Raw genomic sequence first — 15,753 nt, 5'->3', positions numbered from 1 at the left:
TCTCTCTCCCACACACACACACACTCTCTCTCTCTCCCACACACACACACACTCTCTCTCTCTCCCACACACACACACACTCTCTCTCCCACACACACACACACGGAGCAGAACTGAGCATCAAACAGATACTGGAACACAAAAGACATCATAGCCCAGTTCCATCCTGTACTTGCTTTAAGACATTGGATGTTTTGAGAGTGAAGTGGTGGACAGACGGCAACAGAAACTTGTATTTATATAGCACCTTCACTTGAGAATTAACCAAGGCATTTTCCAGAGTCATAATCAAACAGACATGAACACCAAGCCAAAGGGGGTCGTACTGAGCTGGGGACAGGGAATGTGGGCCCTAGACAGTTGAAAACACCAAGGAAAGATTAATGTCTGTCTGTATCACCCTGGCCTGGGAGCAGTGAGACCAATGGCAGCATCACCACGGTAACGTAGGAAAGTTCATACAAGGCCTCGTGCTGGAAAATGGCATTAGAATAGTTTTGTTTTGACTGGTCGAGACTTGATGGGCTGAAGGGCCTTTTTTTGTGACGTAGATCTCTATCGCTCTTTGACTAAATCGCAATTCAAACTTATGAGTTTCTAGTCCGTACACTGCAGGGCTAGAGGGCCAAAAGTTCTACCTTCCTGGTCCGCAGTACATGATTTACTGCGATGGGCTGTGGGCAATGACGGGAGTGAGGGAAGCGAAAAAGACACCTGTCTCCAACCACTGAGGTGACTGGAAGTACCAAGCCTCTGTATCCCTCTCCCTTCTCCTTTACTATACTCGTCCCTGACCCCAAGCTCTCCCTTTGTGACTCAGTACCAGGCTTTGGCTGATCCCGTTCTTTTCCAGGAAGTACGTGTGGAATAGGATCAGGCAGAGGCCATTGAGCCCCTCCGGCCTGTTCACAATTCAATAAGATAGAGACTGTGGCTTTAACTGCACGTTCCTGCTGACGCTCCTTAGCCCTCAAATCCCTGATCAAGCAAATCTCAAAACACTGAATCCATTCTATGACCACTGCTCAACCCCAAATAGAATCCTAAACATTAGCGACACTCCGAAAGATAAAGATTCCCCCTCGTCTCTCTCTTAAATGGCAGGCCCCGTCGTTTTAAAACTATACAGGTATTTCTGCGAGAACATGTGTTTCGTTAATGCGAACTGGCAATAACGCGATTGATGGATAGTAGATGCTGTTTGGATAATATGAACTTTCTGCTGTACAGCATATTAATCTTCTGTTGTAATTTCCCTATAACGCGATTTTCCAAAGAGATTTTCTGTAGCGCGAGGTCACACAAGAACACAACTATCACGTTATAGGACATCTATCTGTACTCCTTTGTTCCAGGTTTCCCCTTTGAAGGGAGCCACTTGGGAGTGTTTAACCTTTATCAAAGTTGCTATATAAACGCAAGCTGTTGTTATTAACATGCACGTAAGATGCTGAATAGTGTCGGCTAGATGCAAGTGGGCAAACAGGTAACAAAAAGCAAGGATAATCCATGTAAAGCAACACAATTTGCCAAGCTGCTTAAATTGTCATCATTTCAGATTGTTTACTTGAATATTTTAAAGCAAAATCCTATATCCAGTGGCATTTAAATGATTAACTGCCTCACTGAACCAAATGACACTTTCATATACATCAGAGATTTGTGACAGATTATGCAAATCAATTCACCAATTTGAAAGCACGGACTACAATTACTTTCCTTTGTGCCTATTTCTGACACTTGAACAATGAAAGACAAGCACAAACAAATAGCCAGGTGAACTACCCATAGCCTTTTCACTGCAATTGATGTACAGTAAAGGTGAGAGAAAAAGATGGGGCAGGGGTGAGTGAGTGAGGGTTTCAATCTACACATCAGGCAGATTTTTACAATTTAATTCATGAAATGTGGGCATCGCTGGCTGGGCCAATATTATAACCTATCCCTAAGTGTCCTTGAAAAGGTGCTGGTGAGCTTCCTTCTTATTATGCTGGGTCTCTGGATGACTATTCCAACAATAGCGTCACCATCTCCTCAAATAAATCAAGACTTGTCATTCAGCAGGACAAAACTTCAGCAATGTTGATAAAATAAAGGAAAGACATGTTACCAGAAAGTGCTCAGAAGGTTCACCCACTTCCAACAAAAAACTAGTTTTACATTAGTACTCTTAATGTCTGTAAAATAGGGCTTCCTAAAGTTGGGAAGGGTCAGGACCCCAACTGGAGTCAAAAGCTACTATTTTCTGCTCATGACACCCACCCTGTTCACAGATCTTCCCCACTCGTTCTCAGCGGGTGGTTGCAATAATTTTCCACCCTTGAAGGGTAGCAGGTCTTTATGTCATATAAGGAAGGGTCTGACTCCACCTAAAAGTCAAGGAAGTATTATCATTTTGTACCATCTATTTCCCCACTTCAAACTGATTGTATCTAATGAGTACAGGGATGCATTTCATTTGGTATCACTTTGAAGGAGAAACCATCTGGTCTTGTGGCTTTGTTTAACCTACAAGGTGATCAGAGGATTAGATAGGGTGGACAGTGGGAGCCTTTTTCCTCGGATGGTGATGGCTAGCACAAGGGGACATAGCTTTAAATTGAGGGGTGATAGATATAGGACAGATGTCACAGGTAGGTTCTTTACTCAGAGAGTAGTAAGGGCGTGGAATGCCCTGCCTGCAAAAGTAGTAGACTCGCCAACTTTAAGGGCATTTAAATGGTCATTGGATAAACATATGGATGATAATGGAATAGTTTAGGTTAGATGGGCTTCAGATTGGTTTCACAGGTCGGCGCAACATCGAGGGCCGAAGGGTCTGTACTGCGCTGTAATGTTCTATGTTCTATGAAGAAAGAGTAAGACTCCGAAAGCTTGTGTTTTCAAATAAACCTGTTGGACTGTAACCTGGTTTGATTTCTGACTTTACGTGAACAAAATATTCCCTCCAAGGCAAAATGCATTTCAGATGTTTTTGTACGTCCTACGTGCAGATGAATTAACCTCGGCCGCTGGTGTATGCAAGACTGCAATTGCAGTGCTCTCGGAGGCTCAGTAACTCAGGTACAGAAGCCAATGCTTTCACTCTCTTCAATATCTCCGACACACACAAACATAGAATCACAGGAGGCCATTCAGCCAAATGTGCCTGCATTGGCTCATTAAATGGGCATTGTTACCTAATGCCAATCTCCTGCCTTTTCCTGCCACCCCCCCCACCCCCCACCCACCCCCGCTGTGCTCAGACACATTACTTTTATCTAAATTATCATCCAGTGCTCTCCTGAACAACTCTTCTGTGCCAGAATCAATTCTTCAGGGCTTTCATATCTGTAGAGTTGATAAGGTCCATTTCACGGCAAAGTCCCTTTATTTCGAACAAGGCCAATCAGCAATTGGCTGCTCATGGTGGCTTAGGCCCTCAAAAGGCCAAGAATGCCTAGCTTCCAACCAGGCTGCTGGGTGTTTCAACGCCAAAGAGAGCATTTGGACTTCAGCCTTTGCTGCAGCTAAAAGGCCAACGGAAATCAAGTCAAAGGTGCTCCTGAGCTGAAAGGCAATACTTGGGCAATAAGACAAAACAAGAGGTGGGCTGTAGGCTCCAAAAATCAATGTGGCAGGAAAGTTCACCCATAAAGTTTTCTAATGATCTCCTGCCAGTCGGCCTGCCGTAGTAACTGTTGTAAGTTCAAGGAATTCCTACTGCTCTTCGCGATTGACAGAAGGTCACTTGGAGCCCACCGAGTCCGCCCACCCCCGCACTCGGCGTTCTGCGCTTCAGCTCTCTAATTTAACATTACTCTCTCGCTCGCTTGCTTCCATGTGTCTCCATTTGGAACAATTATCTCCTTCTCTTTCTAAAAGCCTCTTCTTCAGCAACTGATGATTGACAGGCCACAGCTAAGGTGAATCAATGAAAAGCAAGCACACAGCTCAGCAGGCATGCCTTCGGCCTCCCTCGAAATTACAGTCACTCAAACTGAGCCCATCAGACGGAAGGGCGTCTGCATATTTTGAAGAGGGCTCTCAGTCATTGACATCAGCAATGGCAATGATGGAGGATCTGCAATAAAACAACCACGGTACCAGTTTATAATTCTCAAAGCTGATTAGCAGGTTATGAGGAGCTTTATTCCTCCTGCAACCCCCCTTCTCTCTTTTATGTCGGTTTCAGCGTATCGACTTTCTTAAGATTCCTTCCACTGAACTGTGAGATCTTACTTTTCAGCTGGGAACAGGATCATACCTGTGCGGAATCATTGATAAAACCACCATGACCACAGGCAGAGCTTCAGGGCAAGGGAAAATCCAACGCAGAGCTGACTACACCTTCTCTGTGCCCCTCACATTACCCCAGCTCTTCCCAGCCTATTCTGAACCACTAGTACATTTCAACATAAGAATTGAATCATGTGTTTTCAAGCTAATCTGGGCCGGCATAACCTTAAGCAAAGGTTGCGTAGACTGTTGAAATTTGGGGGAATGCCAATAATTGAGTGAACTATTTGTGACACTACATAAGTAACTAAACAATCTTCAACAGTGGGATTGAAAGATGTGACTCTATTGATATACATCCACATACCAGCAGCTCCTGATTTACAAATGTATGAACACTTGTGCTTAAGAGCAAGGTCCATACAGAGGCAGATTAATATTAACTTCAAAGATCCAGTCTGTGAATGTTTGCCTGTACTTACAAATGGCAATTTTACATTGTATTGCATCCCAACTTGCTTACAAATCAGCTTACAAACATACTTAAGAGTGGAACTCATTTGTAACACAGAGACTGCCTGTGTACTGACATGCATGTGGATTTGTGTACATTAGCACTGCAATCTTTCCCAAAATGTAATTTTATATTGCTCATACGATAGATCTACAGATTTATACATCCACATGATTATTTCAAAATTGCGAGCCAGGAGAAAATTATGAAGAATGTAATTTAATCTAGTACAGTCTATCACAACAATTACTGGCTGTGCAAAATATTATGCAGCAACATTTGCAATAACATAGCATTACATCAAGAGAACCATATTAGACACTAGAATGTACATTTCTCCGATGACAGAGCTTATGAGAAGTGTTGAACAATGAGAATGTGCAATCAGTACCGTCACATTCTCCGTTTTCCTGCAAAATAAATCTGGAATCACAAACGCAGATTTTTTTACGCATACTACTGCACAATATTCACTTTTGAAAATTGCTTGTGATGGGAGGCTGGAGACTGTAAGGTTGAATGTCTGTCTAAAGTGCTTGGTATATGCATTAGCCCTGAAACGACGTGCGATGATATGTTTTCCCATCGAGGTTGTCATGTAATTAGCATCACTGACCACTGCAGCACCAGGAAGCGTCCTCGCATGGTGTGGTGAGAAACAGGGGTGTTTTCTCAACCAGCCTCTTGCCAGGAAACCTGTTTGTAGGTGGAACAGTCTCGTTGGACAATTGAGGGATTTCGGAGAAGGGATAAAACCTGCCCTGCCACACCACCTGTCCAAGACGTTGCTCTATCTTCAGCGAGATGCTTATGGACGGTCAAAACAAATGGGAGAGAACATCCAAGTAATTTCTAAAGGTCTGCTCCCAGCACCAAGACTGGCTATTGGAAGCACACAAGGTTATTGCCAGGGAACAATGAATGGTCTGAGAATAGAGGCCGTCCCTTATTAAATAATGAACCCCCCACCTTCAACACAACCTACGAGGCAGTGATTTCCAGTTCCAGGGCATGTATTGGAACAGCTCAGAGCTCATTTTCTTTCTCTGCATGCATTCCATTCCCCGCCAAGATGCAATTGAAATATGATGGTGCTGACAATGGGGCATTTTCCCATTTCAGGTACAAGCTCTCCCAGCATTTATACTGCGTTTTATCATCAGAAGGGAAAGAACTTTACAATTATATGTGTCTTTTATGGCTTCAGTATGGCCTGAAGCACTTTACAGCCAATGATGTGGTTATGATGTGGAAAATACTGCCTGATAAGGTAGAGGAAGCAGATTCAATCCACAGAGGCTTTCAGAAGAAAATAATCAGCAGTCACAGAAGGTTTTATTTTCACGATTAACGAACTTGGACTGGTGAATGCAACTGACTGTCCTTTAGAAATACTTCAGAGAACCGTTCATCACAGAATGAGACCACTCAATCCATTACGCCTGTGCTGGTTCATTGAAACAGCTCTCCAATTTGGCCCACTTCTCCGATGCCCTACACGTTTCCCTTGTGATTACTTTTTACAAGACTTTAATAGTGTGTGGGTGTCACTGGCAAGCATAGCCTGCATTGCGCATCCTTAATTTCCCCCATCAGTAGTTAAGGATCGACCACATCGCTGTGGGTCTGGAGTCATATGAGGCCAGACCAGGTAAAGTTGGCAGATTTCCTTCCCTAAAAGTCACTAGCGAATCAGGTGGGTTTTTTACAATTATCGATGATATTTTCATGGTCATCATTTATTGGGGCTAGCTTTGTGTTCCAGTTTTACCTGAATCAATTTCACCTTAAAGTACTCATCAAGATGTTCCACAACTGAGGAGTACCTCAAATAAATCTCCCAGTAATGTCCACCATTCTAAAGAGACCTTCTCTACATCACTGAAATCCCACATCCCAGGGAGAGGCAGCCTTACTGCAGCACACAAGATTTTCAGGGGACTTGACACAGTAAACGCAGAAAGATCGTTTCCCCTTGAGGGAGAGTCTTGAATCAAAGGGCATAATCTCAGAATAAGGGGTGGCACATTTAAAACAGAGGAGAGGAGGAATTTCAGCTCTGAGGGTAGTGAATCTGTGGAATTCTTTACCGCAGTGGGCTGTTGAGGGTGGGTGGTTAAATATGGTCATAGAGTCAAAGAGGTCTACAGCACTGTAAAAGGCCCTTTGGCCCATCATATCTGTGCTGGTCAAAAACATCCACTTAACTATTCTAATCTCTTTTTCCAGCACTTGGCATATAATCTTGTAAGCCTTGGCATCACAAGTGCACATCTAAATGCTTCTCAAATGTTATGGGGTTTTCTGCCTCTACCAGCCTTATAGGCATCCTCTGGGTGAAAAACATTTTCCTCACATGCCCCTCTAAACCTCCTGCACCTTACCTTAAATCTATGTCCCCTGGACAGTGACCCCTCTATCAAGGGGAAAAGTTTCTTCCCATCTACAATATTTTTGTCCCTCAATTTTCATGGTTGCAACAGAGAGATTTTTATTCAGTAAAGGGATCAAGGCATTTGGCAGGAAGCTGGAGCCGGGGATTATCAGATCTGCCGTGATCTTGCTGAATGGTATAGCAGACTCAATGGGCTGAATGGCCTACTTCTGCTCCTTTACCTTATGGTTTAAGGTAGAATGCCAGTAAATTTCTTCTGTACTCTCTCCAAAGTCTTGACATTCTTTCTAAGGTGCAGTGGCTGACAATACTCCTGAAAAGTTCTAACCAGCAATTTGGAACGTTTTAGCTTAAATTCTTTGTTTTTGCAGATATCACTGAAAGGACCAAGGATCACTTAAGCTTTTTTTTTTAAAGGACGCTTTATTCTGCATTTGTCTTGCCACGTTCAATTCATTCGTGGGGTTTAAGTGTCACTGGCAAGGCCAGCATTTTGCAACCCATCCTTTACTGCTTCTGAACTGAGTGGCTTGCTCAGCCATGAGAGGGACACTAATGAGTCAACCATGCTGCTGTGGGTCTGGAGTCACATGTAGGCCAGATTGGGTAAGAATGGCAGATTTCCTTCCTTAAAGGACTAGTGAACCAAATGGATTTTTACAGCAATCAATCAAGAGCTTCACGATCACTGTCTGAGTCTAGCTGTCATTTGCTGATTCACGGTGGGATTTGAGCTTATGATCCTGGAACGTTAGCCTGGTCTTTCGGATTATTGGTCCAAGTGACGTTACCCCAACATCACTGCCTTCCTCAGGTCAATCTGATCTTTGCCTCCATTTAAAAACCTGTTTGTATCACTGAGTCAGAGGCACAGAAGAAGCCCACTCACACTTTCCGGTCCATACTCTCTCTCTGTACAGCAATCCACTCAGCCCCATGCTCCTGTTCTATCCCCACAGCCCTGCAAGATTATAACACTCAGGTGTCCATCCAGTTTCATTTTGAAATCATTCACCACCTTTGACAAGACCAGTTTTGTAAGCAGCAAGTTTCAGAATAAGGAAATCTTTGAAAGATTGGATCTATTTTTTTCCCCAACATGGGCCAGAGTGAACAATCATCTACCTTCACAGAATGTAAAGCTCAGAAATGGAGTATTGAGCCCAAAAAGTGCTTCTCACGAACACCCTCCTTTCCTCACAAGTTAGTACCAGCCATGATTTCACTGAATGGTGGTTCAGGCTCAAGGGGCTGAACAGCCTCTTTCTTTTAACCCCCTTAATTCATTCATGGGATGAGGGCTTCACTGGCCAGGCAGCATTTATTGCCCATCCCTAATTGCCCAGAGGGCAGTGCAGAGTCAACAACATTGCTGTGGGTCTGGAGTCACATGTAGACCAGACCAGGTAAGGACGATAGCTTCCTTCCCCAAAGGGCATTAGTGAACCAGGTGGGTTTTTCCTCACATACGATCCATGGTCATCATTAGACTGTTAATTCCGGATTTTTTTTTTTTAAAATTGAATTCAAATTCCACCATGGTGGGATTTGAACCTGGGTCCCCCAGAATGGTATCTGGGTCTCTGGATTAACAATCCAGCAACAGTACCACTAGGCCATTGCCTCCCCTTATTCTATTCTATTGTAGTTCTATTCTTATGTAGTTTTAAAACACAATTTCAGCAGCAAATCCTGAGATTTTGACAGGTTGTTGTGGCATCCCTACTTGAGGGGCTGGGTTCAAATCCCACTCACTCCACACGTGTGACATAAAGGTGCCTGAACATTTGTTATTTTACAGACTCTTGTGTTGGAGTGGTAGTGTCCCTGCTTCTTGGCGAGAAGGTCCATGTTCAAATCCAACTTGTCCTAGCCTGAACAGGTGGCATCTATTCTGAGATCTATGCTTGTCGAGCCTCCCCTTATGTTACTCATCTGTTCAATTTGCAAGTAAGTTTTAAATTTGAAGCTCTGTCTTGGTGAGGACATTTCTCATGAATTTTGTTGTTGACTTTATTAAGAATCCCTCATTTTGGGCAGCCCCATGATTCGAATATCTTTTCCATGCCCACCCTTGACTTCACTGTGGGCAGAAATATTCCCTGGTAATAACAAGCTCACTGAAACATTGAAACTAGGAGGAGTATAGCCATTCAAGCTTGCTCTGCCATTCAGTAGGACAATGGCTGATCCTCTATCTCAGCACCATATTCCTGCTTTCTCCCCACATGCCTTGATACCTTTACTGTGTAAAAAAATTATCAAGCTCTTTCCTGAATATGCTAGTGACTCAGTCTCCATATCATTCTAAAGTGGAGAAATCCACAGACTGATCATGTTCTGAATGAAGAGACATTTTCTATTATCAGTCTGAGACAGCCTACTCTGCACTCTGTAACCCCCGATTCTAGAACTCCCCAGCCAGGGGAACCATTCTTCCTGTATCAAGCCTGTTCCAGTTGTGTTAGATTTCATACATATCAATCAGATACCCTCTGAAATAACTCCACAGAGGCTGGAATCCCGTCACCATCTATTACTTACACACCCACAGTACTTGACACCAGTCCAGCTTCCTGAGAGCCAGCTCTCAGAGTGACTCCTGTTTATATCTGTCAGCCAGGGCTCCCTGATTGGACCAGATTAACAGCCCTAATCAGGGAACTTCTGTGAGGGCCACTTGGCTGATCATGTTACAATCACTACACCTTGATTCTTCTAAACTCTAGTCAATATAGGCTAATTTGGATTTTCAATGAAATAGAGCTATCTTCACTTTAAGTTTATTCCTTTGCTAATCATGGCCCATTGTTTTGGAAAGTCAATAAGGATTGTGTTGAACCTGGGCTAAACAAGATTTCAAGCTTTGTGTTACCATGAACATCTTGACTCAATGAAGGAGCATATTGGTGCTGTATCAATGTTAATAGCCCGTTACAGTGTGTATGTAAGCTGAAGTATCACACAATACCTTTCACCTTTTAACTGCTAACATGTGGAGGAATCTGTTGCTCTATTCAACTAGTCCATTATACCAGAGGAGGATGAACAGACAGGCTGAACGAGTACAAAGCAATAACGGTGATGGTAACCACAAAGCTATCAGATTGCTGTAAAAATTCAACTAGTCCGCTAATGTCTTTTCGGGAAGGAAATCACCGTCCTTATCTGATCTGGGTCTATATGTCAACCCAGCATTGCAGCAAAGTGGGTTGACACCTAACTGCTCTGGGAAATGAAAGAAAACACAAGACTTGCATTTATATGGTAACCATTACAACCACTGGGTGTCTCGAAGAACTTGAGAGCCCATGAAGTCCACTAAAAATACCGGCACTGTTATAATTTGACCCAGCCACCAATGCTTGCTGGAGAAGAGCATTCTAAACACTAACGACACACTGAGAGAAGAAATTCATCATTTGAATTTTAAATGGTACACCCTTCACCTTTAAGCTGTGTCCTCTAATTCGAGATAAAATCCTCTCAATGTCCTCCCTGTCGAACCTGCTCAAAATCTGATATGTATCAATAAGGTCACCTCTCATTGGGCCTAAATTCGTTGGACATTAGAAAACAATCAGCTCAAACTTTCCTTAGAAGGCAACCCCTTTATCCTAGGGAAGCAGCTGAGTAAACCATGAGACCATAAGAAATAGGAACAGGAGGAGGCTGTTCCATCCCTCGAGCCTGCTCCAGCATACTCTAGGATCATGGCTGATCTGACATTCCTCACATCTACTTTTCTGCATTTTCCCTGTAACCCTTGATTCCCCGACTGATCAAGAATATGTCTACAGCTTTTCTAAAATTCTTCCAACATGAGTATTTCCCTGCTTATGAAAAGTCCCAAGGTCTTACACAGTCCTCTATTTCCCAAGTAAGCCAGCGTTGACTTATGTTTGATGGACTGGCTCACTTCTCTGGTCACCGGCTGATGTATCAGTGCAGTGGGGCACTATTCAACCATCCTGGTCCTTTCAAAGAGCTACGTGCTGTCTGAGGAATAAGACACAACAAATGAGCTGTTGTAAACTAGACCGCCAATCTGCACATATCAAACTGAGGTGGTCTGACACACGAGAGGTCCAATGAGTCATAGACTTGTAAAGCACAAAAACAGACCCTTAGTCCAATTCGTCCATGCCGACCACTTATCCTAAACTAATCCAGTCCCATTTGCCATTATTTGGTCCATATGCCTCTAAACCCTTCCTATTCATATACCCATCTAGATGCCTTTTAAATGTTGTAATTGTACCAACCTACACCACCTCCTCTGGCAGCTCATTGCATACACGCACCACCCTCCATGTGAAAAAGTTACCCCTTACGTCCTTTTAAGTCTTTCTCCTCTCACCTTAAAGCTATGCCCTCTGGTTTTGGACTCGCCTATCCTGGGAAAAAGACCTTATCTATGCCCCTCATGATTTTATAAACCTCTGTAAGGTTACCCCTCCGTCTCTGATGCTCCAGGGAAAATAGCCCCAGCCTATTGAGCCTCTCCCTATAACTCAAACCTGCCAACCCCAGCAACATCCTTGTAAAACATTTCTGGAACATTTTTGCAATTTTAACAACATCTTTCCTACAGCAGGGAGATCAGAATTGATCGCAGTATTCCAAAAGCGGCCTAACCAGTGTCCTGTACAATCACAACATGACCTCCTAACTCCTATACTCAATGCACTGACCAACGGAAGCAAGCGCACCAAATGCCTTCTTCACTGTCCTGTTTATCTGCGACTGCAACTTCAAGGAACTATGAACATGCACTCCGAGGTCTATTTGTTCAGCAACACTTTTCAGGGCCGCACCATTAAATGTACTTGTTTTACCAAATCTGGGTAAATATTTGTGGTGGTGTTGGGTGGGGGAATGGAAGTGTGGTAGGGGTCTCAATTGCACTGCCTGGGAGGGTAGTTGAGGCAGGAAACCTCATGACCTTTAAAAAGTACTTGGATGATCTCCTGACTCCTCAAAGCCTATCCACCACCTACAAGACACATGTCAGGACTGTGATGGAATACTCCCCTCTTGCCTGGATGAGTGCAGCTCCAACAACACTCAAGAAGCTTGACACCATCCAGGACAAAGCAGCCCGCTTGATTGGCACCACATCCACAAGCATCCACTCCCTCCACCACCGACGCTCAGTAGCAGCAGTGTGTACTATCTACAAGATGCACTACGGAAATTCACCAAAGATCCTCAGGCAGCATCTTCCAAACCCACAACCACTTCCATCTAGAAGGACAAGGGCAGCAGATACATGGGAACACCACCCCCTGCAAGTTCCCCTCCAAGTCACTCACCATCCTGACTTGGAAATATATCGCCGTTCCTTCACTGTCGCTGGGTCAAAATCCTGGAATTCCCTCCCTAATAGCATTGTGGGTCAACCCACAGCAGGAGGAATGCAGCGTTTCAAGGAAGCAGCTCACCACCACCTTCTCAAGGGCAACTAGGGACGGGCAAGAAATGCTGGGCCAGCCAGCGACACCCACATCCCACAAAAATGAATTTTAAAAAATGATCCCCTGGTTTGGAGAGATTGTTTTGTGAGCAAAGGCTTTACAAGTTGTGACTCTATTCACAGAAGTTTCGAAGGATTCGAAGTGATATTGTTGAAACACATGGGATTCTTAAGGGGCTTGGCAGGGTAAACGCTGAGTGGATGTTTCCTCCCTTTTTTTTGAAATCATTCATCAGACAAGGGTGTCGCTGGCTAGACCAGCATTTATTGCCCATCCCTAATTGCCCAGAGGGCAGTTAAGAGTCAGCCACATTGCTGTGGGTCTGGAGACACATGTAGGCCAGACCAGGTAAGGATGGCAGTTTCCTTCCCTAAAGGACATTAGTGAACCAGGTGAGTTTTTCAGGCAATGGATTCATGGTCACTATTAGACTCTTAATTTGGGATATTTATCCAATTCAAATTCCACCTTTTCCTATGGCGGGAATCAAACCAGATCCCCAGGTCATTAGCTGGCTCACTGGATCAACAATGCAGTGGTAAGACAACCAGGCCGTCACCCCCCTCTCAGGTCAGAGTCTAGGAACAGAAGGCATTATCTCAGAATAAAGGGGTACCAGTTTAAGACTGAGAATGCGGAGGAATTTCGGAGGTTTGTGAGTCTTTGGACCTCCTTGCCACAGAGACCTGTGGGCGAAGAGGGCTTACATATATTTTTAAGGTCTTTGCGAAAATTTGTTGCTCAGCCTGTGGGTGCAGTTGTTTGTTAGCTCGGCCAGCTAGTTCCATGGTGTGCAGACGTTTCATTACCATCCTTGGCAACATCACCAATGTGACTTCTCGTCGGTACGTTGGTGTTCTGCTCCATCCCCAATTTATATGATCCTCTGGTGTGGTGGGTCTTGTCACTTCCGGTTCTGACTTTTACCAGCAGTGCGTCAAACACGTAGAAATAGACCCCGTATACAGACCGCTGCTAAAAAAACAGAACCAGAAGTAACAAAATCCAGCGCACCAGAGGATCATATAATTTGGAATGGAGCAGAATACCAACACTTCAGTTAGAGGTTGCACTGATGATGTTGCCGAGAATGGTAATGAAATGTCTGCATACCATGGAATAACCAGCTCGGCAAGCTAACTAACAACCTCATCCTTGTATATATTTAATGCTGAGATAGATAGATTGTGGTCAGTAGGGGAATCAAGAGGTGTGTGGAAAGGGATCAGCCACGATCCTATTGAATGGCAGAGCAGGCTCAAGGGGCTGAATAGCCTCTTCCTGTTCCTGTTTCTTATGGTCTTATAGGTACTTGACATGTCATAACATTCAAGACTATGTGTAGATTTAGAGTAATGTTTTTTTGGTGCCCACTCGATGGGCCAAAGGACCTCTTCAGTACTGTATGATCTACGGTTCTAATTTGATTGATTCTACAAGTCCCAAGTTTTACACCATCCTCAGTTACTGAAGTACACTTTTCCTAACATTAAAGTCAGCGAGGGATCACATTCGGGGTCGACCACTTTACATTTCAGCGTTTTAAACAAAAGTAAAGAAAAACTAGGAAATATATTTGACAGGCATTGAGCGGGACTTGATAAAAAATAAAGCAAATTTCACGGCTAACAGAAACAATCGTTCTCTACATATTGCACCGTTCCTCTGGCAGGCTGACAGGTTAGGAAGAATGATTGCATCAGATAGCAACATCACACACAGGAGGTGGAATGTTGTGAGAGATGATGCACAGTGGGCTACCATTCTGCAGATGGTACTTCTGAACACAACAGAAGAGGCATCTATCTTACGAGGCTTACAGAGAAACACGCAGCAGGAACAAAGAGAAGGTGTATGATCTTTTAATGGACTCCTCCCACACCCCACCCCCCCAACAGTTCAGACGCCCAGATATTCCCACTTGCAGGCCTACATTTTGACAAGAAGCAGCCACTCCCCTTTGGAGCAGGCTTTATATATTTTAACAGCAGTGTGGTGGTGGAAAAGCTGCAGTTCATGACATGAATGTCAAGTTCAGGTCAGAATTTGATAACTCTGAACATCTTAGAAGCTACACTTGCTGACAAGTAGGATGGATGTTTGAGAATGGATCCTGCCAACACTTCCATGGAGTGGTTCTGAGTCTTACTCACACTGCTCTTTGAGTTCCAAGTGGCTTGAGGTGCTACAATAATGGCATGGAATTTACACATACAAGACATGACAAAATTTCTGCACAGGAGGCACTATCTTAAAGTCTACACCTCAGGAAAATCTTAGTTGTGCTTTGGGTGAATCAGAGATGGGAGCATCAAATGAGCCAGAAAGTACTGCATTTTCCAGTATACTCTTTATAAAAGAGACGAGTTTAACGATTAACATTCAAGATTCTTGCAAAACACCTCCTAAGCCAAAGAAAGCAGACAGATTAGAAGGGAAGATCTGTACTCACTGTAAGGGACGCATTCATATTGGACCTCAAGATATTTGTAGGTCCCTGGACAAGGGTCAGGGAACACATCTGACCCCGTTACCACAACACATTGTGTTCGGTTGTTGCACCTGTAATGGGAAAAACACAAGACATTCCATTAAGCCAGTCGATCTCCGCAAGTTCCAGCGAATGATTTAATACATAGCTGGTTTTGTCACACAACAGGACAACATGATCAATAGCTGGAGATACCTAATTAATATTACATTAGCAAATAAAATTATACAGATAAGAAAAGGGCTCCTGGAGTACAAACAGTAGCGCCTTATTGATTGAGTTAAATCTGAGTGCACTGGAGGAAACTCAAAAGACGAGATAGTAAACAATTACAGAAATGAATCACACTATGATCTGCTCCCATTTTACTACTGCCTGCAAAATGAACATTAATTCATTGAGCAGAAATGCTTAGAGTTTATTGACCAGTTGAGATCAGTAACATATTGTTGCATTGTTGCTGAGACCTTATGCACTAGAATTACATTGTGAGTTACTGACAATGGAGACTGTTAAAACAAATATTGGCACACAGATACTAGCCGGGTCAAGATTATGATCAACAGGAAGGCACCGTTGTTGTTAATGCTCCCACTACAGGGACATAATCAGACCTCAAATCCCAGGACTCATCCTCACAAAAGCAACAATATAACCT

General features: G+C 43.7%; 1 protein-coding gene across 1 annotated transcript in view; it reads right to left on the bottom strand.

The window, feature by feature from the left end:
- Positions 1-15,753, bottom strand: part of adgrl2a (adhesion G protein-coupled receptor L2a) — a 272,885-nt gene that overhangs the window by 149,213 nt on the left and 107,919 nt on the right. The window contains exon 2 of the mRNA XM_048601555.1: positions 15,057-15,166. Within this exon, the coding sequence (XP_048457512.1) occupies positions 15,057-15,166 (110 nt within the window). The remainder of the gene's footprint in view (positions 1-15,056; positions 15,167-15,753) is intronic.

This window comes from Rhincodon typus, chromosome 10 (genome assembly GCF_021869965.1).
Source record: "Rhincodon typus isolate 14 chromosome 10, sRhiTyp1.1, whole genome shotgun sequence".
Taxonomy (NCBI): domain Eukaryota; kingdom Metazoa; phylum Chordata; class Chondrichthyes; order Orectolobiformes; family Rhincodontidae; genus Rhincodon; species Rhincodon typus.
The sequence above is the reverse complement of the archived record's forward strand: the minus strand, read 5'-3'. Positions and strand labels throughout refer to the sequence as shown.